At 39.3% G+C, this 18,570-nt stretch overlaps 1 protein-coding gene across 1 annotated transcript; it reads left to right on the top strand.

Annotated features, from left to right (window-relative positions):
* Nucleotides 1-642: 642 nt before the first annotated feature.
* sec23b (SEC23 homolog B, coat complex II component) lies at nucleotides 643-15,596 on the top strand. Its single transcript, XM_042485097.2, has 19 exons — nucleotides 643-831; nucleotides 3,000-3,233; nucleotides 4,392-4,449; nucleotides 4,558-4,644; nucleotides 5,623-5,859; nucleotides 5,952-6,034; nucleotides 6,467-6,611; nucleotides 8,443-8,601; nucleotides 8,771-8,886; nucleotides 8,975-9,098; nucleotides 9,223-9,303; nucleotides 9,403-9,492; nucleotides 9,762-9,868; nucleotides 10,743-10,896; nucleotides 11,102-11,179; nucleotides 12,282-12,443; nucleotides 12,577-12,663; nucleotides 12,781-13,002; nucleotides 14,590-15,596. Exons 2-19 carry the CDS (start codon nucleotides 3,013-3,015, stop codon nucleotides 14,677-14,679), a joined length of 2,301 nt encoding a protein of 766 aa, XP_042341031.1. The 5' UTR covers nucleotides 643-831; nucleotides 3,000-3,012; the 3' UTR covers nucleotides 14,680-15,596.
* Nucleotides 15,597-18,570: the final 2,974 nt, after the last annotated feature.

Genomic DNA, 18,570 nt, shown 5'->3' with positions numbered 1-18,570 from the left:
AAGAAATGTCCAGCAAACTGAAAAAAAGTAAAAAGTGACAGAAAAAGGAATTGGAAATTGGCTTGGGTTGGGAGCGACTATTATATATATTTTGTTTATTTTTATTTTTTTAAAGGAAAAAATGTCCAAAAAACTACATACATAATTGCCTTAGTTATATGTTTAAATTATGTTATAGAAAAAGAAAATATACAGTTTGTATTACTTATTTTTAGCTTGTTTTCTTTGGGGGTTTTTTCTATACCTTTCTTTTTTAAATTAATTTTTTTATGCTTTCTTTTTGACCATTTCTTGATTTTGAAAGAAATCAAGCCACTTTTTAGTTTATGGTTTATAGGTCACTCAGTTGAGTGAATAAATTAACTTTGCTTCCCATCACTGGCCAAAGATCATAATATAAATAGACTGAGGTTGATACCGCTCTACACAGTGAGTAACCAAGTGGTTTGATAACAAAGAGTAAACAAAAAAAACGTCTAATCACACGTCATCACACTGTACACGATAACAACTCCTTTGCTTCAGGGCCAGATACGTCGTTGCCGTAGGCCAATACTGTAAACTCACTTTCCCATAGTTCCCTTCTTGCCGTGCGTACGCAGAGCACGCTCCTAAAACGTCAAGGAAAGAACAGCCAATAGGAGACGCCCTAACTTGGAGTAACACGTCACTCTAGTGAAGTGCAGGAGCCGGCTGGCAGGGAGCGATCCCCTCACCGTCGTCTTTCTGCCCTGTACATCCGTCTGCTTTTACCTCCAAATGCTGTAATTCCTCTTCAGTACAGCAGACGTTTTACTCTTGTTTATACCCGAGGCCAACCTGATATACAAGGTAAGCACTCGACTTAATTTAGCTGGAAAGTAGGCCGCCTGGCTCTGCTTCCATTCATCGAGGGACAGGAAGTGGGTTAATGCTACATTCCGTTAGCTAACCCTGCTAGCCGTTCACCGTAACGTTAGCTTGAGTGGCAGACAGAGTAACGGAGGAATATTTGGCAACAAGACGGTTTACTGTCATATTTACTGGGTTTCTACATCACTGTCGTTATTATAAAGAGTTCCTTGTGTCTTTTTGTGGGGATAGAAAGCAACAAAACGATCACATTTGTTCATTTCTGTGTAGAAATGCTGTTAATGGCAGATACCATCCCTGAGTTTCTGTTTGTCAGCGATGATACGTGGCGTGTCAAACGCTAGCCTCTGTCATAATATTAAAGAGAGTAAGACACAGAATAAATACTTTAACCCTTTGAAACCCGAGTGAACTGGCTTGATTTTTTACTTTTCTTTCAAAAAATTATATGATAAGGCGGCTATGAGCAACGAATAGAAATGGCCCAAAAATTAGCAAGATATGAGATAAAAACAAGAAGTAACTTTATAATAAATAGTATATATAGTAGCTAGTACTTAGTATAGTAAGTATATAGTAAATAGTATATGGTAATAAATGAACAGACAATTTTAGAAGAAATAAATGCATAATCAGAACAAGAAAATTACTTGAAATAAGAAAAAAATGAAAAGTTTTTTTTTAAGCGAAAACAAACAAGTAAAACTACGTAAACTGTTTGACACTTTTCTTACATTATCAATTGAACAAATTGAACAAAGTTACAGTAGTGGTTGCTTTTTTAGAGGTGTTTATAGTGCTGGGTGATAAAGTGGAAAATCTATGACGATTGGTGCTTTCAAAAAACATTTTCACAATTGGATTTTTGATATATAATCATCAGTAATGTGGATATGACCAAGTTGGTTTAGGCAAGAAAAACAGCAGCTTGAACTGTCAGATAAGTTCAGAAAATTACATCACTGTACTGTTATGCAGCCTGTAAAACCAGGAAAACACTTAAAATATTATAATAATCTAAGACAATATCTAGTTTCATATTATGATATTGGTATAATGTAGATTTATTGCACAGCACCGGGTGTTTATAGCTACCAGGATATAAATGGCCTCTTATCTCAACCAGATTATTGACACCTGCAATAATTAAATTTCATAAATATAAAAGTGTGGTGTTGTACTAGAATCATCAGTTCAGTGGTTGTTTAAGTGACAGAAATAATAAATGTAGATTGCCAACTATTTTTATAATAGACTGATCATTTAACTCATTGCCTATAGTTTTGGGTTTTAAACTTGGAGGATTTGCTTGTTCTCTTTGTCTTATATGATGGTTAACTCAAGATTTTGACATTTTAAAGACCCGTTATTTTGGTAATTACATGAGAAAATTATTGTTTTTATGTGATTGTAAGTTATTTATTTGATAGGTACGATGCAATTCAACATAGTTTTCAATACAGAGCACGATACTCATGTGGCTATTGCCCATTTTCAACTCCTTCACCCTACTGGACTTTTATAGTTACATAAAAGTATCTAGTACACAGGTGTTATGCCTACAGAAGTATAAGTAATATTGTGTCCTCTGAAATCTTTTGCCAAGGCTTACAACAAATGATTGTTGCTTTTGTTTTTGTCATCTTTTCAAATGCACCTTGAAAGCCTACTGAAAGGCTGTTGTTCGCTCAGGGAATACAAAGTTCCTCTGATAGTGAGAAAGAGGGAGAGTAGACAGTTGCTATAACAGGATCTCTGGTGATGCTTTGCTAAAGGCGTCATTGATGTTTCACTGACACAGGCCAACAAAGGTGTAACCTAAAAATACCACTGGGATTCCTTTGCATTGTTCTCGATATCCAGAAAATACGCTGGTCATGTTTACTGATGACACACTTGTGCGTCATTCTTTCAAATCTGTGTCTTATTTTAGCATAAGAGAGAAGGGAGCACCTGTATAAAGAGCAGATCAGTGCAGTGAAAAGCACAAACAATTTAGACAAACAGGAAAGAGCACCTGTATAAAGAGCCGCTCTCTGCAGCTCCAGAAGAACGTAACAAGTTTAGGCCATCAGTGTCACTCAAACTATATCTAGTTCTTTTGTTGGACTTACAACCTCACTGTAATCTATTCGGGCTCTTTGCAGCTGAAGCCCGATAATGGCAACCTACCAGGAGTTCATCCAACAGAACGAGGACAGAGATGGGGTGCGATTCAGCTGGAACCTGTGGCCGTCCAGCCGCCTGGAAGCCACCAGGCTCGTGGTTCCAGTTTCATGCCTCTTCACACCACTCAAGGAAAGGCCTGACTTGCCGCCGGTCCAGTATGAGCCAGTTTTGTGCAGCCGGGCTAACTGCAAGGCAGTGCTTAACCCTCTATGGTGAGTTAAAGAGAGAACCATGTCCCTGCTTTCAGATTTGACCTTTAAATGTTTGTTTCTGCAGCAAAGCATCAAAGAAAAAGGATTTGAGTAGACAGATTTAATATTTTAACATTGGAATTGTGTTTAACCATCTGTGCATCTTTCTTTTGCCAACGATGTTTTGACATTTCGTCATTCTGGCACTCCCTCAAGGGTAACTTTGTTTTTTGTTTTGTTTTATTTACCTGGACCATATTGTCCTTTGTTTTTATGTCTAAGTGACTAATTAGTGCAAAAGTTTTTGAAACTGGTCCAGCATTGAGCGAGACTGCTGCAGCCAGCAACTGGGAAACTGGCTGCAGTGTAAACCCTGCAGGCAACTGAGCACTGTCAATTTGCATCCACTAAAAGTGCTTGTTTTTGCCACTGACAGGCCCAGATTGTTATTAGAAGTGTCTGACAACTCATGAAACTGAACTTGTGTTATACAGCAGGATCTTTTTATGTTGAACCCGAAACAGCCTTGAAATCTCAACCGCCAAAGACACCACACTCCATTTTAGTAAACATTGGTTGAAGCGTTTATACTGTAGAGCAAGCGTATTTACATCAGTGTGAATTTAGATTTTATTTTTAAACTTAACTTAAGTTGGTCATTCTTACAATAGTGGGTAGTTGACAAGATGTCTTAGTGAGTTTTGTTTGCTTGTCAAATTTGAATGAGGTGTGTTTAATGGTGATAAAATTAGTTTACTGTTTTTGGTTGATTTGACAGAAGCAATTTTGTGACTCCATCTGGTCAGACAAAAAGAGGTCTATCTCTAAAGGGATCTTTTCCATAATTTTGTCACATAAAAAACAATCTGAGCCTATCAGTACTGGAATTTCAGAAATTGTTGCTCCCATTAGTCACTTAGAGGCTCCAAGGGGAAAAATACATAAACTATCATTTAGGAAAAGAAAATGGGGATGAAAGAGTTTTGCAGGGATTTGAATTTGGCGCTGAGTTCAAGAATTTTTTTTAACACATCAGCATATGAAAATGCTGATGTGTTCCAAGTACAAGGCGTGGTACATAAGAGCGGCAAACACACCTTAAGTGGCCCACTATCAGTCACGGTTACACACCTGCCAATTGGATGCAAACCCTGAATTTTTTTGTTCCCTCCTCCACAGTCAAGTCGACTTCAGAGCCAAAATATGGGCGTGCAACTTCTGCTTTCAGAGAAACCCGGTAAGCACTGACGTTCAGTTTGATATTTATGGTTGACATAACTCATGAGGTGACATAACTCAACGTGGACGAGCTACATTCCTTTATTATTCCTTTGTCTCTCTGCAGTTCCCGCCCTCTTACGCAGGCATATCAGAAGTGAACCAGCCAGCTGAACTCATGCCACAGTTTTCTACCATTGAGTACATAGTACAGGTAAATACAGCATACATGTCTGCACTCTGACCTCGGCCCTGTACATTGAGATTATATGTACTGCAGGTGTTCTGTGCAAAGGTGAATAGCAACTATTTCATCCTGCAGCAGCTGAGCAATGTTGTTATGGATTTGGGGATCATTTCCCATGGTTCAAAGTTTGGTGCTCCTATTTTGGTACATTAGTTAACAAGGTTTGTCAGATTCATGTAGTATTTAGATATGTTAAGTCAACAACAGGCTTTATTAGATATTTTGTAATTGAATTATATAGAAACATGGCTTTTTGATCAATGAGGGCTTGACTACTATTGTGACTAACAAGTGTGGCCTCATAAATAATGCATGTTGTTTCCAAAAGTAATATGAGCTGTGAATGTGCTTGTGTAAGTATTTTAGACTCATTCAGTACTGTGTATTTCTCAGTGTCTTTATCAAGATACAAACCAAGAATACAGAGAACACGTACAATGCATTAAAATGCCAAAAAAGTCTGAACAAATTGGCTTCTTTAGACTGAAGTCAACATTTTGTGTGAAACATGGAATTGCAAATGTAACTCAAACAATCAATATTGAGCTTTGGACATGTGTGAAATGCAAACTGGTGTAAATACACCTGAAATTTTAATATTTTAGATCTCATATTGTCTGCCAAAGAGAGTTCAAGACAAGTGGAAAGGCAGGTCACATGAAATACTTGCAACATTAGCCTGTTGAAATTGTTTTATTCTGAAATATTTGCATTTTTAATAATGTATACACATTTCCTGTATGTTCTAGTTGTATTTTAGCAGAAGACTTTATTCAGCAAACAACAAACCAAACATTAGTTCAGCTTCTCCTTCTTCTTAGCAAACATTTTTTTTCAGTTTGCAGACAAGAAAAATAAACAAAGACATAAATAAACAGTGACAGCTACTCTGTGTATGTGTGTGGAGACAAAGCTCACGATTTCATCTCTCCCATCTTCTTACAGCGCGGACCCCCGGCCCCTCTCATCTTCCTGTATGTTGTGGACACATGTTTGGAAGAAGAGGACCTCCAGGCCCTCAAGGAGTCCCTCCAGATGTCCCTCAGCCTGCTGCCACCCAACGCTCTGGTGGGTCTCATCACATTCGGACGCATGGTTCAGGTTCACGAGCTCAGCTGCGAGGGGATTGCCAAGAGTTACGTGTTCAGGGGGACCAAGGACCTCTCCTCCAAACAGATCCAGGTGTGTGGGTTTGAAAAATGAGAAACATGGAGGAGTTAATGTGCAAATATAAAAAACGACAGTAATAACTGCTTTGCTTTTGTGTGTTTCAGGAGATGCTGGGTTTGATGAAGCCAGGAGCAACAGCAACAGCTGGTCGCCCACCAGCACCTCAGGATGCTGCAGCCTCTTGCAGGTGTGGAGGAGCATTAACACCTACCACTTGTCTTTCAGTTAAAGACAAATTCCTGTATTTTTCAAGCTTGACCCAATTTTCCAATGTTTTTCTGTCTAATTGACTCACAGGAACAACAATTTTTGAAATTGGTCCAAAATTTTGAGAGGGTGCAAAATAACACCAATCTGAGCCTGTCAGTGGCAAAAACAAGCATTTTGAATGGACATAAATGAAGGGGCACACCTGCCCCGAGTGGTTACATTGTAGGTTTCTCTCAATACTGGACAGTTTCAAAAATTGTTGTTCCTACAAGTCACTTAGACACAAAAGATGAGAAAATAGGGTCAAGGTTGAAAAATACCAGAATTCCCTGAATGGTAGCTGTTTACATAAGTTAAAAACAACACAGTCAGCTTTTCTTGTCTAAAGATTATTTGTTTTCATAATCAGGTTCCTCCAGCCTGTGCACAGAGTCGATATGAACCTGACTGACTTGCTCGGTGAGCTTCAGAGAGACCCGTGGCCGGTCCCTCAGGGCAAACGGCCCCTCCGCTCCACTGGTGTCGCACTGTCTGTTGCCGTCGGCCTGCTGGAGGTACAGCAAACACACACGTGCAGAAATACAAATAAAGTGGATACAAATAATGCCACACTCACTTCCATAAATGTATTAACACAATGCAAACAGCATATCTGGGTGTTTACTTATTTTCGTGACACAATAAATTGGCAGCCATTCGTCGAGGTCCTCACAGTAACGTGAACTTTAGCCTCTTGAGGATGATTGTGCCACATGTAACTGTTCAGAAATGCACAAACTGCCCGATGATTATCTTCCACAGGAGCAGTCCATGTGCTCTGTCAGTTCAAAGGCTAGTTCCTTGTTTGCCTTCTGTCTTTTCCCTCCACCATCATTATCCTCTCCTACTGCTAATCTGCGTGGTTATATAACTGATGCAACAGATCATTCTCCGGCTAAACTCTCCTTCAGCTGATAGGAGATGAGGCCCGATTAGAATAAATTTGGCTCTCTTAGTGACTCCAGAGACACTGATTTGTTGAGAGGCGTTTGACTTGATAAATGGATCTTTTACATATAAAGCAGAACTGCAAAAAAGTGTTTATCAGCCACTATTTGTTGGCTTATTTAATGGATTGTTCTCTTTGAATGAGAACACGTCGTCCCTGTATAAATGAGTCACTGTGTACGTGGAACTTGTCATTGTTAAAAGCTCATTTCAGTGGCTCTGTCACAATGTGGCCTGCTTCCAAATGTCGCTGACTTTCCCAGATTCCTGGACTATAGACTTTGTTGTAAGTCTTGACTGTGTAACTAATTCGACAAAAGCTCTATATTGTCGTTGGTATACTCTTTAACCAATAGCAAATTAAAACAGCTTTTTAGAATTGATAATTATTTTAAGTGACTTGATAAAATAATTAGGAAGTATTATATAATTCTGTTTTGTTGCTGATGTGTAAATCCTTCCCGCCCACACTTAGTGCTATCAGATTTCAGCTTTTAAATGTGTCTTAAATAGGTTTTATTATGGATTACTGACGCTGTATTTGGACAGATGATCTTAATTCTTTTAATAAAGCAGTCTTTTTTTATACAAATCTTTAAATTGCACATTTGAGAACTATGTCAGTAGTCCATTAACGCTCATTATCCACATTCACAGACCGAAAACAGGGATCAGCACACGTGCTGCAGTTTATGAACAGTCCTGAAATGCAACCTGGATATTAATATGGATACAAATGAGTGCATTCTGTATATTTCAACTGGCAGCAGTCTATTATAACTCAGGGTTTCTATGGATCCTTAAAGTCTAAAAAGGTATTGGAGTCATTAATCTAAAAATAAGGCCTCAATTGGCATTATAATGCAACATTTTATACCTCACGCATTAACCTCACACAAATCATGATAAAGGAACCAACAGCACTCATAGATTTGCAGTCAAATGGTAAAAGCACGAATCTTTTTCGAGGCAAAGCAAATGGATATTTCTACTATACTATAAGTTCATTGTTTTCCATATTTTCCACTCTAGAAAGTTTTGCATTTTCTCAGCATTTGAAGTAGACCATCTAACTTTTAAACCTTACCAAGAGAAAATCCTGTTTTATACCAAAAAAACAAACAAAAATCACCTAAAAAAGAACATTGTCAAAATTGTCCATAACTGTATGGAATTTATGTCTGTTCATGTTTTTGTTTTTTCATTTAATTTTGCTTATTGTAAAATTGGTTTTGAATTTAATTCCAAGTGACATTAAAAAGTCTTTAATCTATCTTGAATGTAACTACTATGTGATATTGTATAATTACAAGCTTGTGGTGTTAAATTGTAACTCTAGCAGATCAACTGTACAGTGATTCTTAACTGAAACCCATTTCCTCTTGTCTTTGTTTTCAGGGTACATTCCCCAACACAGGGGCTCGTGTGATGCTGTTCATTGGAGGGCCCCCCACCCAGGGCCCAGGCATGGTGGTGGGAGACGAGCTGAAAACCCCTATCCGTTCCTGGCACGACATCCAGAAAGACAATGCTCGCTATTTGAAGAAGGCCACCAAGGTGAGCAAATGCACAAAGTCTCAGCAGCTCCTGGCATTTGCATTATTACTTACGGTTTTCTTTTGTTGTGAAAAAGTCACGATTGAAGTCATATACATGTAGGGTATGTTCGCTGACATTAAGTTGTTGTTTCATGTCTTTTTTCCTTTTTGTCTTTTGTACCACACAGTACTATGAAGCCATGGCCAACCGCTCAGCAGTGAACGGCCACTGTATTGATATCTACGCCTGTGCCCTGGACCAGACGGGGCTGCTGGAGATGAAGTGCTTATCTAATCTCACCGGGTACGTCAGCACTTCATTGTTTGGGATGTGTGGTTCTTCACACACAAAGAAATTTGATTCTAATGGATCTGTTAAAATTTCTTATCAGGGGGCACATTGTGATGGGAGACTCCTTCAACACCTCCCTGTTCAAACAGACCTTTCAGAGAGTCTTTAGCAAAGACTACAATGGAGACTTCCGCATGGCCTTCGGAGGCGTCCTGGAGGTCAAGGTAAAGAAGTGATTTAGTCATTGAAATAATACTTCATATCAATGCTTTCCTTAAACTTTGAGATTTCAGAGCATGGAAAACATTTACATTTTCATAAATATTTTGTGTCTGTCTTTCTCTTTAGACATCAAGGGAAGTGAAGATTTGCGGGACCATTGGTCCATGTGTTTCACTCAACTCCAAGGGTGCCTGTGTTTCAGAGAATGTGAGTCGCCAACCCAAATTCAGATTCCTTTCTCCTCACAACTGAATTGTAATCTGAGAGCTGTTGTTTCATCACAATATGTCCTCTGTGTTTGTGTAGGAGATGGGCATCGGTGGCACGAGCCAGTGGAAAGTGTGCGGCCTCAACCCTTCCACCACTTTGGGCATTTATTTTGAAGTGGTGAATCAGGTGAGAAAAACACCTTCTTGGACCTTAGCTTGTGACCTCCAATGGGATTACTGCAGGGTGATGAAAGAACAGGCGCTAATTACATCAAACAAGTGATTAATTGTGGGATGATGAAGGCTTCGTTTGGAAAAACTCTTTAAACAATGGCTTTTTGTGTGTTTTCCTTTGTAGAATAAGATCATTTGTTTGACTCGGGCAAAGAGAGAAGTGATTGAGAATAGTGGTCTTACTGTCTTGACTTGTGTTTGTGTGTGTGTGTGTGTGTTTAGCACAATGCACCAGTTCCCCAGGGTGGCCGAGGGGCGATCCAGTTCGTAACCCAGTACCAGCACTCCAGCACACAGAGGAGGATACGGGTCACTACTATCGCGAGGAAGTAAGACACCTTAAAAACACTCTTAAAAGGAACAGTGTGTAAGATTTAGGGGTATTTAGTGGCGTCTAGTGGTAAGGATTACAGATTTCAGTCAGATGAAACTTCTCACATTTATAATTTCTTCAGTAGTCATTGTTCAGGAGGTTTTTACTGGGAGCCGAATTATCGGCAGAGGTCTCATACTCTCCAAAACAAATAAACTAGGTGATTAAAAATTGGTAAAAACGCCAAATAAAATAAATAAATAATAATAAATAAATAAAATAATTTTAAAAAAAATTCTGATGCTGTTTATTGCTGAGGGGCTGCCAACTATGGCGGGCAACACAAAAACCAGAATGGCAATAAATGGAGCCTGTTTTTGTTTTTGGTTTGTCCATTCTGGGCTACTGTAGAAACATGGCAGTGCGTCATGGTGATTTCATTAGCCCCCTATATAGACATAAACAGCTCATTCTAAGGTACCAGAAACACAATGGTTCTCATTTTCAGGTGATGATACACTAAAGATTATTTTATTTTATTCCATTTCTGCCAATATATCTATTTTTATTGAGATATCCTAAATCCTTCACACTAGAACTCTTATTTCATGTCAATCTGGAACATTATTATCATTATAAACAGCAAGTTATTTGCAGAAAAGATTGTCTTTATGCACTTACACGTGTTAGTTAGTGATAATAGGAGCTGGCATTTTGTCTAGAGAGAGCGACAGCTAGAATCAACATAAGCCTTGTTAGACCGGATGTTTACATTCCTGCAATTCATGGCGACGCCTTCAGAGACATGTGCGTCATTCACACCACACCCAAGCTCACCTGTGCCTCCTGCCTCCTCTCCTCTCTTTTTTTTCTTTCTGTTAATACCAAAGCTGGGCCGATGCACAGTCCCAAATCCAGCACATCGAGTCGTCATTCGACCAGGAAGCGGCCGCAGTGCTCATGGCTCGCCTGGGAGTCTTCAGAGCCGAGTCGGAGGAGGGGCCAGACGTCCTACGCTGGCTTGACAGGCAGCTCATCCGCCTGGTGAGTGACGCTCACACACCGGCTCTTCCCTACTCTGTGACGAGATCGATGCACAGTTGGCATACGTAGAGTTATTTGATATTATTTCAATTCTGTGATTGCTCACGTATTGTGTTGCTGTGTGATGTGACGGGTTGTGTAAAAGCCAGGTTATGTAAGATGTGTGTTTGGTGTTTAAACAATGTTGTGTCTCCGGCTGTTTCAGTGTCAGAAGTTCGGACAGTTCAACAAAGACGATCCTGCATCCTTCAGACTGTCAGAGTCTCTGTCCCTCTACCCACAGGTAAGCCTGCCTCCTAGTGGACTTGCATGAATGCGAATCTGTAAAGAAATTTCAAATCCTTATCAGGGATGTTCCTAACAGCTAGTGAAAATAAAATTTGGTATATTACAGTAGCCATTTCGCTCCATGCATTGCGAACATTATACATTATCATACAAACTGCAGCGATTAATGACGAATCGATTACTTGTCAACTATTAAATTAATAGCCAACTATCAGTTTCGGTATTTTTAAGCAACGAAAAGTAAAAGTTTTCAGATTTTCGCTTCTTAAATGTGCATCCTGGTGACTTTACTCCTCTATGACAGTAAATTGAATTTTCATCTTCGGCTTTGGAAAAGACTGATTGGCATTTTTCATGATTTTTCTGACAATTTTTAGACCAAACAACTTATCAGTTAATCAAGAAAATAACTGACAAAATCAATAGACAAAAAAGATAATTGTTAGTTGCAGCTCTAATGACAACAACGCAATAAATAAACGTTACTATGTATTTAACGTTGCAACTTATCTCCATTCAAAAACACACACACACACACACACACACACACACACACACACACACACACACAGAGTACCTTTCTCATGCATGAGTGTGCATGCAAGTTGGCACACACATACACTGAGGCCTCTCAGGATCTCTCGTGTGCCCAAAAGCGCCTGTGTTGTTCGGCCGAGCAAGAGGGCATCCAATGACAAAGCATATCCACAGACAGCCGCGGACTCGTACTGATAGTGTGCACGCAGCTCCATCCATGGAGTCTGAGAGCAGACGTGTGTTTGTGCATTTTTGTGTGAAAGAGATATGAGAGAAAGAGAACCGTTGATGATTAGAGCTGCCGGTTAGTCTCGCATGCCGATTCAAAATCCTCCCGTTTTCCTCTGGGGATCAGCTCGTATTTCTGGTGCCGACTAGAGACAGAAAAAAAAGTTTAATGGACGAGTTGAAGTATAGTGCACATCCTTAATTCTTACAGATTTGATTTAAAATGTAACAATCGGTTCTTATTATGAAACCGTCCGCAGTCTGAATTGATTTGCATGAGGATTATAATGATTTTCAAAAGCCTAACATTTTCTTCCTCTCTCTGTCTGCAGTTTATGTTCCACCTGCGGCGGTCGCCCTTCCTGCAGGTGTTCAACAACAGCCCCGATGAGTCGTCCTACTACAGGCACCACTTTGTCAGGCAGGACCTGACCCAGTCCCTCATCATGATCCAACCCATCCTCTACTCCTACTCCTTCCATGGACCACCAGAGGTCAGCCTCACACACTCCACACCATCACCATCAGTGTCAGAGCAGCAGGATGTCTTTATAAAAATGTCCGTCGGTGATGAATTATTTGGTGATTGAATTCCTCTGAACTCATCGACTTGTCTCCTGTTCACAGCCCGTCCTCCTGGACAGCAGCAGCATCCTGCCAGATCGAATCCTGCTGATGGACACTTTCTTCCAGCTGGTTATCTACCACGGAGAGGTGAGACAGAGCAGCTCCAAAAACCATCACCTCCTTCATTTCGTTCGAGAGGATACAAACATAATAGACGACACAGCAGGCATTTCTTAAAGCTATTATTTCCCTCTTTATTTCCAGACCATAGCACAGTGGCGAAAGGCGGGCTACCAAGAGATGGCAGAGTACGAGAACTTCAAACAGCTGCTGCAGGCTCCGCTGGACGACGCCCAGGAGATCCTACAGTCGCGCTTCCCCATGCCGCGCTACATCGACACAGAGCACGGAGGCTCACAGGCTCGCTTCCTGCTCTCCAAGGTCAACCCGTCACAGACCCACAACAACCTCTACGCCTGGGGACAGGTACGCAATACAATACCATTTCTCTACTTTTTAAACATGAAAATAGATTTGCTTTAAGAGCTCATCAACATTTCTATCCAAAAATATCAAATTGAGAGGATTTTAACTCATTTGCTGCGTCCTTGTGCAGCTTCAGTGGGCTGCAGTTAATTACAACCTCCTAATGAGCTTTCATCAATTCATATGTGTTTAAAATAATTCATGAATGTTTCAGAGATATATCATTCACATCATATGTCCAAATCAAGGCTTTAAAGGGATAGTTTGGGGATTTTTCTGAAGTGGGGTGGTATGAGGTACTTATCCATAGTCAGAGTATTACATAGAGCAGACGGCAGCTGACACGCCCTCAGTTTGGAGACGTAGACGTACCAACTTCTACCAAGAGGTTGAAGTACCACAACAAAGCAAAGTGATGACCTGCTGTGGACGAGGATTGGCATTTTCTTGCCACTTTTTGAAAAGGCCTCCCTAAAAAAAATCAATATCACTTTGAATGGACACTATATTGAGAAAAATGTCACCCCTTTACCTTGAGACAGCACTTTTCTCTGGCACTATATTTTCTTAACCATAAAACCTTCATATTCCAACGTATCTCTCTCTTTCGGCCCATTCAGTCATCATTTACAAAACTTCTTTTGTGTACTTTGGTTCACAGAGATATCCTTTAGTCTGCACAGTGAATGACATTTAGTCGCCACTGTCATAATCACTCATTGTTTTAGCAATACTTTCTTGTATTTATTTGTCTTTTCCATAAACTGCTGAGCATTTGACCCAAACAGCCAGTCTGCAAGCTAATACCGTGCACGGCACAGTTGCTCTTTTGCGTAGGAATATGGAAGTTATGAAGTTGAGAAAATGTAGTGCCAAAGGAGTTGTCTGACGGTAAGGTGGGGAGGTGAAAATATTCTAAATATAATATCCACTTAAACTTATATTGATTTTTATTTTAGCTAGGCCTTTTTAAAGAGGCTAAACTACATTTTGCTGCTGCCGCCATACACAGATCAGCTTCCATGTTGAGTTGAGTTTATTAACTTTCTCACAGCAAATGCAGAATTTTCAATTAAAAAGGTAGAACTATCTTTTTATATAAATTTTACATCATAAAAAATACATATGTTAAAAGTCAAATCACAAGATGGTGATTTTAATCACCCTTCAACTCAACAAGATGTAGCAGGATGAAGGACAAATGTAATTACATCACGTTACGTTACTTTGTTTACCCACGCGGAGGTTCCCCCCCGTACCTCTGGGTGGAAAAAAAACAATTTGACAATCTAACTGTCATCAAACGCAGGTCTTGCATCTGCTAACCTCTGACCTTTAAGTGTGGAGGATTGAAAGCTGAAAATAGCATTAATCTTTTATTTCCCATGACGAGACAAACTCTAACCTGCAGTTTACAAACACTGAGTCTGAGAATGAGATTATCAAGAGGACAAGGTCTTGCATAAGCTAATCTTAGCGATAAACCTGTTTGCTTTAATGAAGTGCCCAGGGAATCAGAGTTATGTCACAGAAATATTTTTACCTAAACCCCTCAACCCCTGTTTTATGATTCCCGTGCATCCGCAGGAGACGGGAGCCCCGATCCTCACTGACGACGTCAGTCTGCAGGTCTTCATGGACCACTTGAAGAAACTGGCGGTTTCCAGCTCAGCGTAGACGTCTCCGCTCCACCTCGGAGTGATCCGACATTCCCGCTGTGATATAGGGATCCATTAACATTTCCTGTTTTTGTAAAGGAGCCAGAGAGTCAGCTGTATGTGCTTGCTTGATTGTGTGCTTTCTGGAGTCACATGTGACATATCTGTGCTATGAAATGTACAGAAAAAGGGAGCACAGTTCCTAAAAAAAGAAAAAACACACACATTTGTACTCATTTTCATTGTTATTTATGAGAAACGGCTCCAGACTGTCCTCATGTAAGCAATATCAAATCCTCTATGTCTTATATTTGATATTACCTCTGACATGCAGAATGATTAGACTAATGCTGATTTTTTTGTTTTCTTTTTGTGCGTTTGTCGTTAACATGTGTGTCTACTGCATCAGACTTGGTCGAAGGCTCTTGTTTAATAGGATGCTTATATGTGTTTGTCTATAGCTAAAAAAGAGTTTTCTCATGAATAAATTATAATGGTACCTCTAAGAAATGTTCAACGGGCTAATTCACACTGTTGTTAATCACAGTTCATTTGAGATTTAAAATCCGACACGGATTATACCTTTTTAAGTGTTTTCCAAGAAAATTCCCTCTGAATAATGAGGATTAATGTTCCGAGAAATCAATCACAACTCAGATGAGACTGTTTTTCAATGACGAACATTTAGATTTATTTTTAAACTTTATACACACTATAGTTTATCCCGTGTCATCACCATCTGGTATTTTGCACCCGATGACTGCCCAAGTGTCTGTAATCAAACTTTAATATACTGTAAGACTGTATAAAAGGGACAGTTGTTTGATTTAGATCCTGTCTGGAGTTTTAATGCTACCCACATAAAACGCTGTCGGCAGGAAACACACTGTCTGTTTTGTTTGATTCACAAAGCATTAAAAAAAGGGAAAAAATCAACTTTAGCTCTGGATTTTCTCATGGAAGTCACAGAGGTTAGCAGTGATGCTCAGTTCATACACGAGCATCTGTTTGTTGATGTGCAGCAGAGGGAAAGGTCTTGCTCTTACCCGTCTAACGTTGCAGATTTGCATGTCAGTGAGTGCGAGAGACAGGCATGCAGCGTGTTGCTACAGCAGCAGGTCCTCGTGCTTATCGGAAGCGTCACTCGACATCAACAATTGTCTTTTTCTCATTTGCTGCTACTGTACATAAAGCCCGGACGGCACGCAATCACAAAGCCGCTCGCACACCATCTACTGTCACTGTAAGCTGATTCCAGAGCACCCAGACAGTATGATTTCGAGGATCAGTGAACGACAGATTATGAAGACTAATCCTTGGGGGCTATCTGTTTAGAGGCAAATTCTACTCTTAGCAGCTTTAAGCGGAAGTCGCCGCTGAAATACAAATGAAGTCTGTGTCTATCAAGAGCTTAGGCCGTACAATGTTGCACTCTGACGCCACATATGCTCCAAAGGTATTCAAGGCCAAGTAAAAAGATGCAACGGCTCTTAATCTCTTTTGACATGGATACTCCGGCACAGTACCAAAAGCTCCTTTTAGGTCTCATGCGTTTTTCAGTCTAGATTGGTGCAGCTGCGTGACATCTGATGCTCCAGTGTACATGGATATGAAATTATCTCATAAAAAAACATAATCGTGTCCTCATTTTAATCTGCTTGTATATATGCTTTGCCATCTCCATGCAAAGGCTGCAGCTGTGCATGTGCAATGACGTTCAAGGGAACAAAAGCACATTAAAAAACCTCCCAGCACACTTATTTCTTTTTTTTTTTTGTCTTCGGTGATCATTCATGATGCTCATGTCCATGTGATTCCCAGGCTTAGGCAAAGCTGGAAGGAAATGTGTTGTCTTATTATCTCCTATCAAATCCTAACGGATCAGTTCTCGTCCAGCAGCCAGAGAAATCCATTCCCGCCTCTGTCCCAGATGACTTATGTAAGATTTCTATATGGAATATGGCATAGCATGTTTATGTAACTATGATTGACACAAGACTGCAGATGATTCAGGCCATTAATAGTAAAGTTCTGTTCCTTTCCAGCGATTCAGATTATAGGAGCTCAAACTTAACTCTTAATGTATATTAACCCTTTGAAACCTGAGCAGATGAGCTTAATTTCTTTCAAAAATGCGAGAAGAAGGTAATGAGCAAAAAAACAGAAAGAAATTATCCAAACAATGCAAGAAATTAGTAAAAAAGTTCAGTATTATCTAAAATTATAAAAATGAAAATAAAAAATCTTTAAAAAAAAAAACAAGGAAATGACCTGGAAAAAATGCTTCAGAAATTCTTAACATAATGTTAAACATGTAATTATTATAATTTTAAATATAGTTTTTTTTCCTAGCTTTTTAAAAATACTTCTTCTTAATATACATTTCTTACCAGGTTAATGGACAACCTGTCAGTTTAATGTGGAAGTGAAATGAAAAAGCCAGCACAAAAGAACATCATATGGTTCAGGAGAAAAGGAGGTTTAAGGAAAAGTCAATTCATTCTTTCAAAGAAGCTATGTGGTAGCTCATGAAATTGCTAAATGTGTTAGGCAGTTCAGTATTGGGGACTTTGGTCTGAAATTCATCTTAAATGTATTTTTTTACTGTAGTGAGTGTTCTCTGTACACAGAGGCCTCCTCCAAAATGTGCCAAGCTGAATAATTCTCCCATTAAAGTCTTTGGTGGATGTGTGAACACTGATTCAAAGACACTGCAGCAAAGGACTTAAAATGTGTTAATTTGAGAGAAGGGATTAACTCCTTGTTATTGCCACAAATTGAAGAGACAGCCTATCACCCCTCATGGACGTCATAAGTACTGTTTACCAGACTGTAGCAAAGTATTCCCACTTCCAATATGCTGCTGATATTCAATAAGACTCTCGGCAGCTGTTTGCAGAGAACCGCTGGGTGATTTCAGGACACACGGCACTTCTTGAAGCTTTGAGATGCAAAGAAGGATTTACTCACAGAGTGGGAAATGATGATTTTCCTTACAGCAGTGGGTCCCAATTGCTGGGTCAGGGTACAAAAGTGGGTCACTGGTCCATTCTGAATGGACCGCAAGTAACTTGGGACCATGTCAAGTTTGTGAAAAACAAAATTGCAGCACAGAGCTTTTATTTTGGAGTGCAGTTTCCTCCTGTAGAGAACAGTAACTAATTTATCGCCCTGTTCTTGATACTATGTGACCCGTTTAGTTTAGTTTAGTTTAGTTTAGATTAGTTTAGTTTAGTTTAGTTTAGTTTAGTTTAGTTTAGTTTAGTTTTGTTTTGTTTTGTTTTGTTTTGTTTTGTTTTGTTTTGTTTTTTTTAACTATCCTCAAAGGTACAAATATTTCTAACTATATTTTATTTTATTTTCGGAACACATGTTTTCTTTAATATCACCATTTTTGTAAACAAAAAAAATGGACAAAAAATTCTGAGAAGAAGAAATCAACCCAAAAATAAATAAATAAAAATTGCCCCCAAAAAAGATTTTAAAGAAAAAACACACTGCCAAAAATTTAAATAAAAAAATTGCCAAAAGTTTTTTTAAAATCACCAAAAAATAGTTTTAGAGAAAAAGAAAAGTGCCATTCATTTGAATTTGAAATTTGACATTTTAATTTCAAAGAAACATTTTTTCCCAAAATTAAAAAAAGAAAAAAAAACATTAAAATTAATGCAGGCCCTGGGCCCGCAGGTTTGGAGGGCAGTAATGTTTTTCCTACAGAGATCAGGCCTAAGCCCCCAATGTCTTTAAAAAGGTAATTTCTCTAACGTTCAGACCTTGAATTAATGATTAAGGAAAAATTTGGACCCAGTGGCCGGACCAGTTGGGAACCATTGCCCTGCAGTACTTCACTGAGTCTTCTCCTGGAATCTTTTCAGCTATCACAGTTATTTTTGTGCCTATAAAGTAAGTG

Source organism: Plectropomus leopardus, chromosome 3 (genome assembly GCF_026936395.1).
Source record: "Plectropomus leopardus strain MGB_pleo_1.0 chromosome 3, ASM2693639v1, whole genome shotgun sequence".
Classification (NCBI taxonomy): Eukaryota; Metazoa; Chordata; class Actinopteri; order Perciformes; family Serranidae; genus Plectropomus; species Plectropomus leopardus.
The sequence above is the reverse complement of the archived record's forward strand: the minus strand, read 5'-3'. Positions and strand labels throughout refer to the sequence as shown.

Bases quoted from the DNA above. Each gene is read 5' to 3' on its own strand.
- sec23b (XM_042485097.2), top strand. From the start codon at position 3,013: ATGGCAACCTACCAGGAGTTCATCCAACAGAACGAGGACAGAGATGGG. The intron at 9,493-9,761 runs GTGAGAAAAACA...GTGTGTGTTTAG, and splicing joins ATTTTGAAGTGGTGAATCAG to CACAATGCACCAGTTCCCCA. The intron at 11,180-12,281 runs GTAAGCCTGCCT...CTCTGTCTGCAG, and splicing joins CTCTGTCCCTCTACCCACAG to TTTATGTTCCACCTGCGGCG.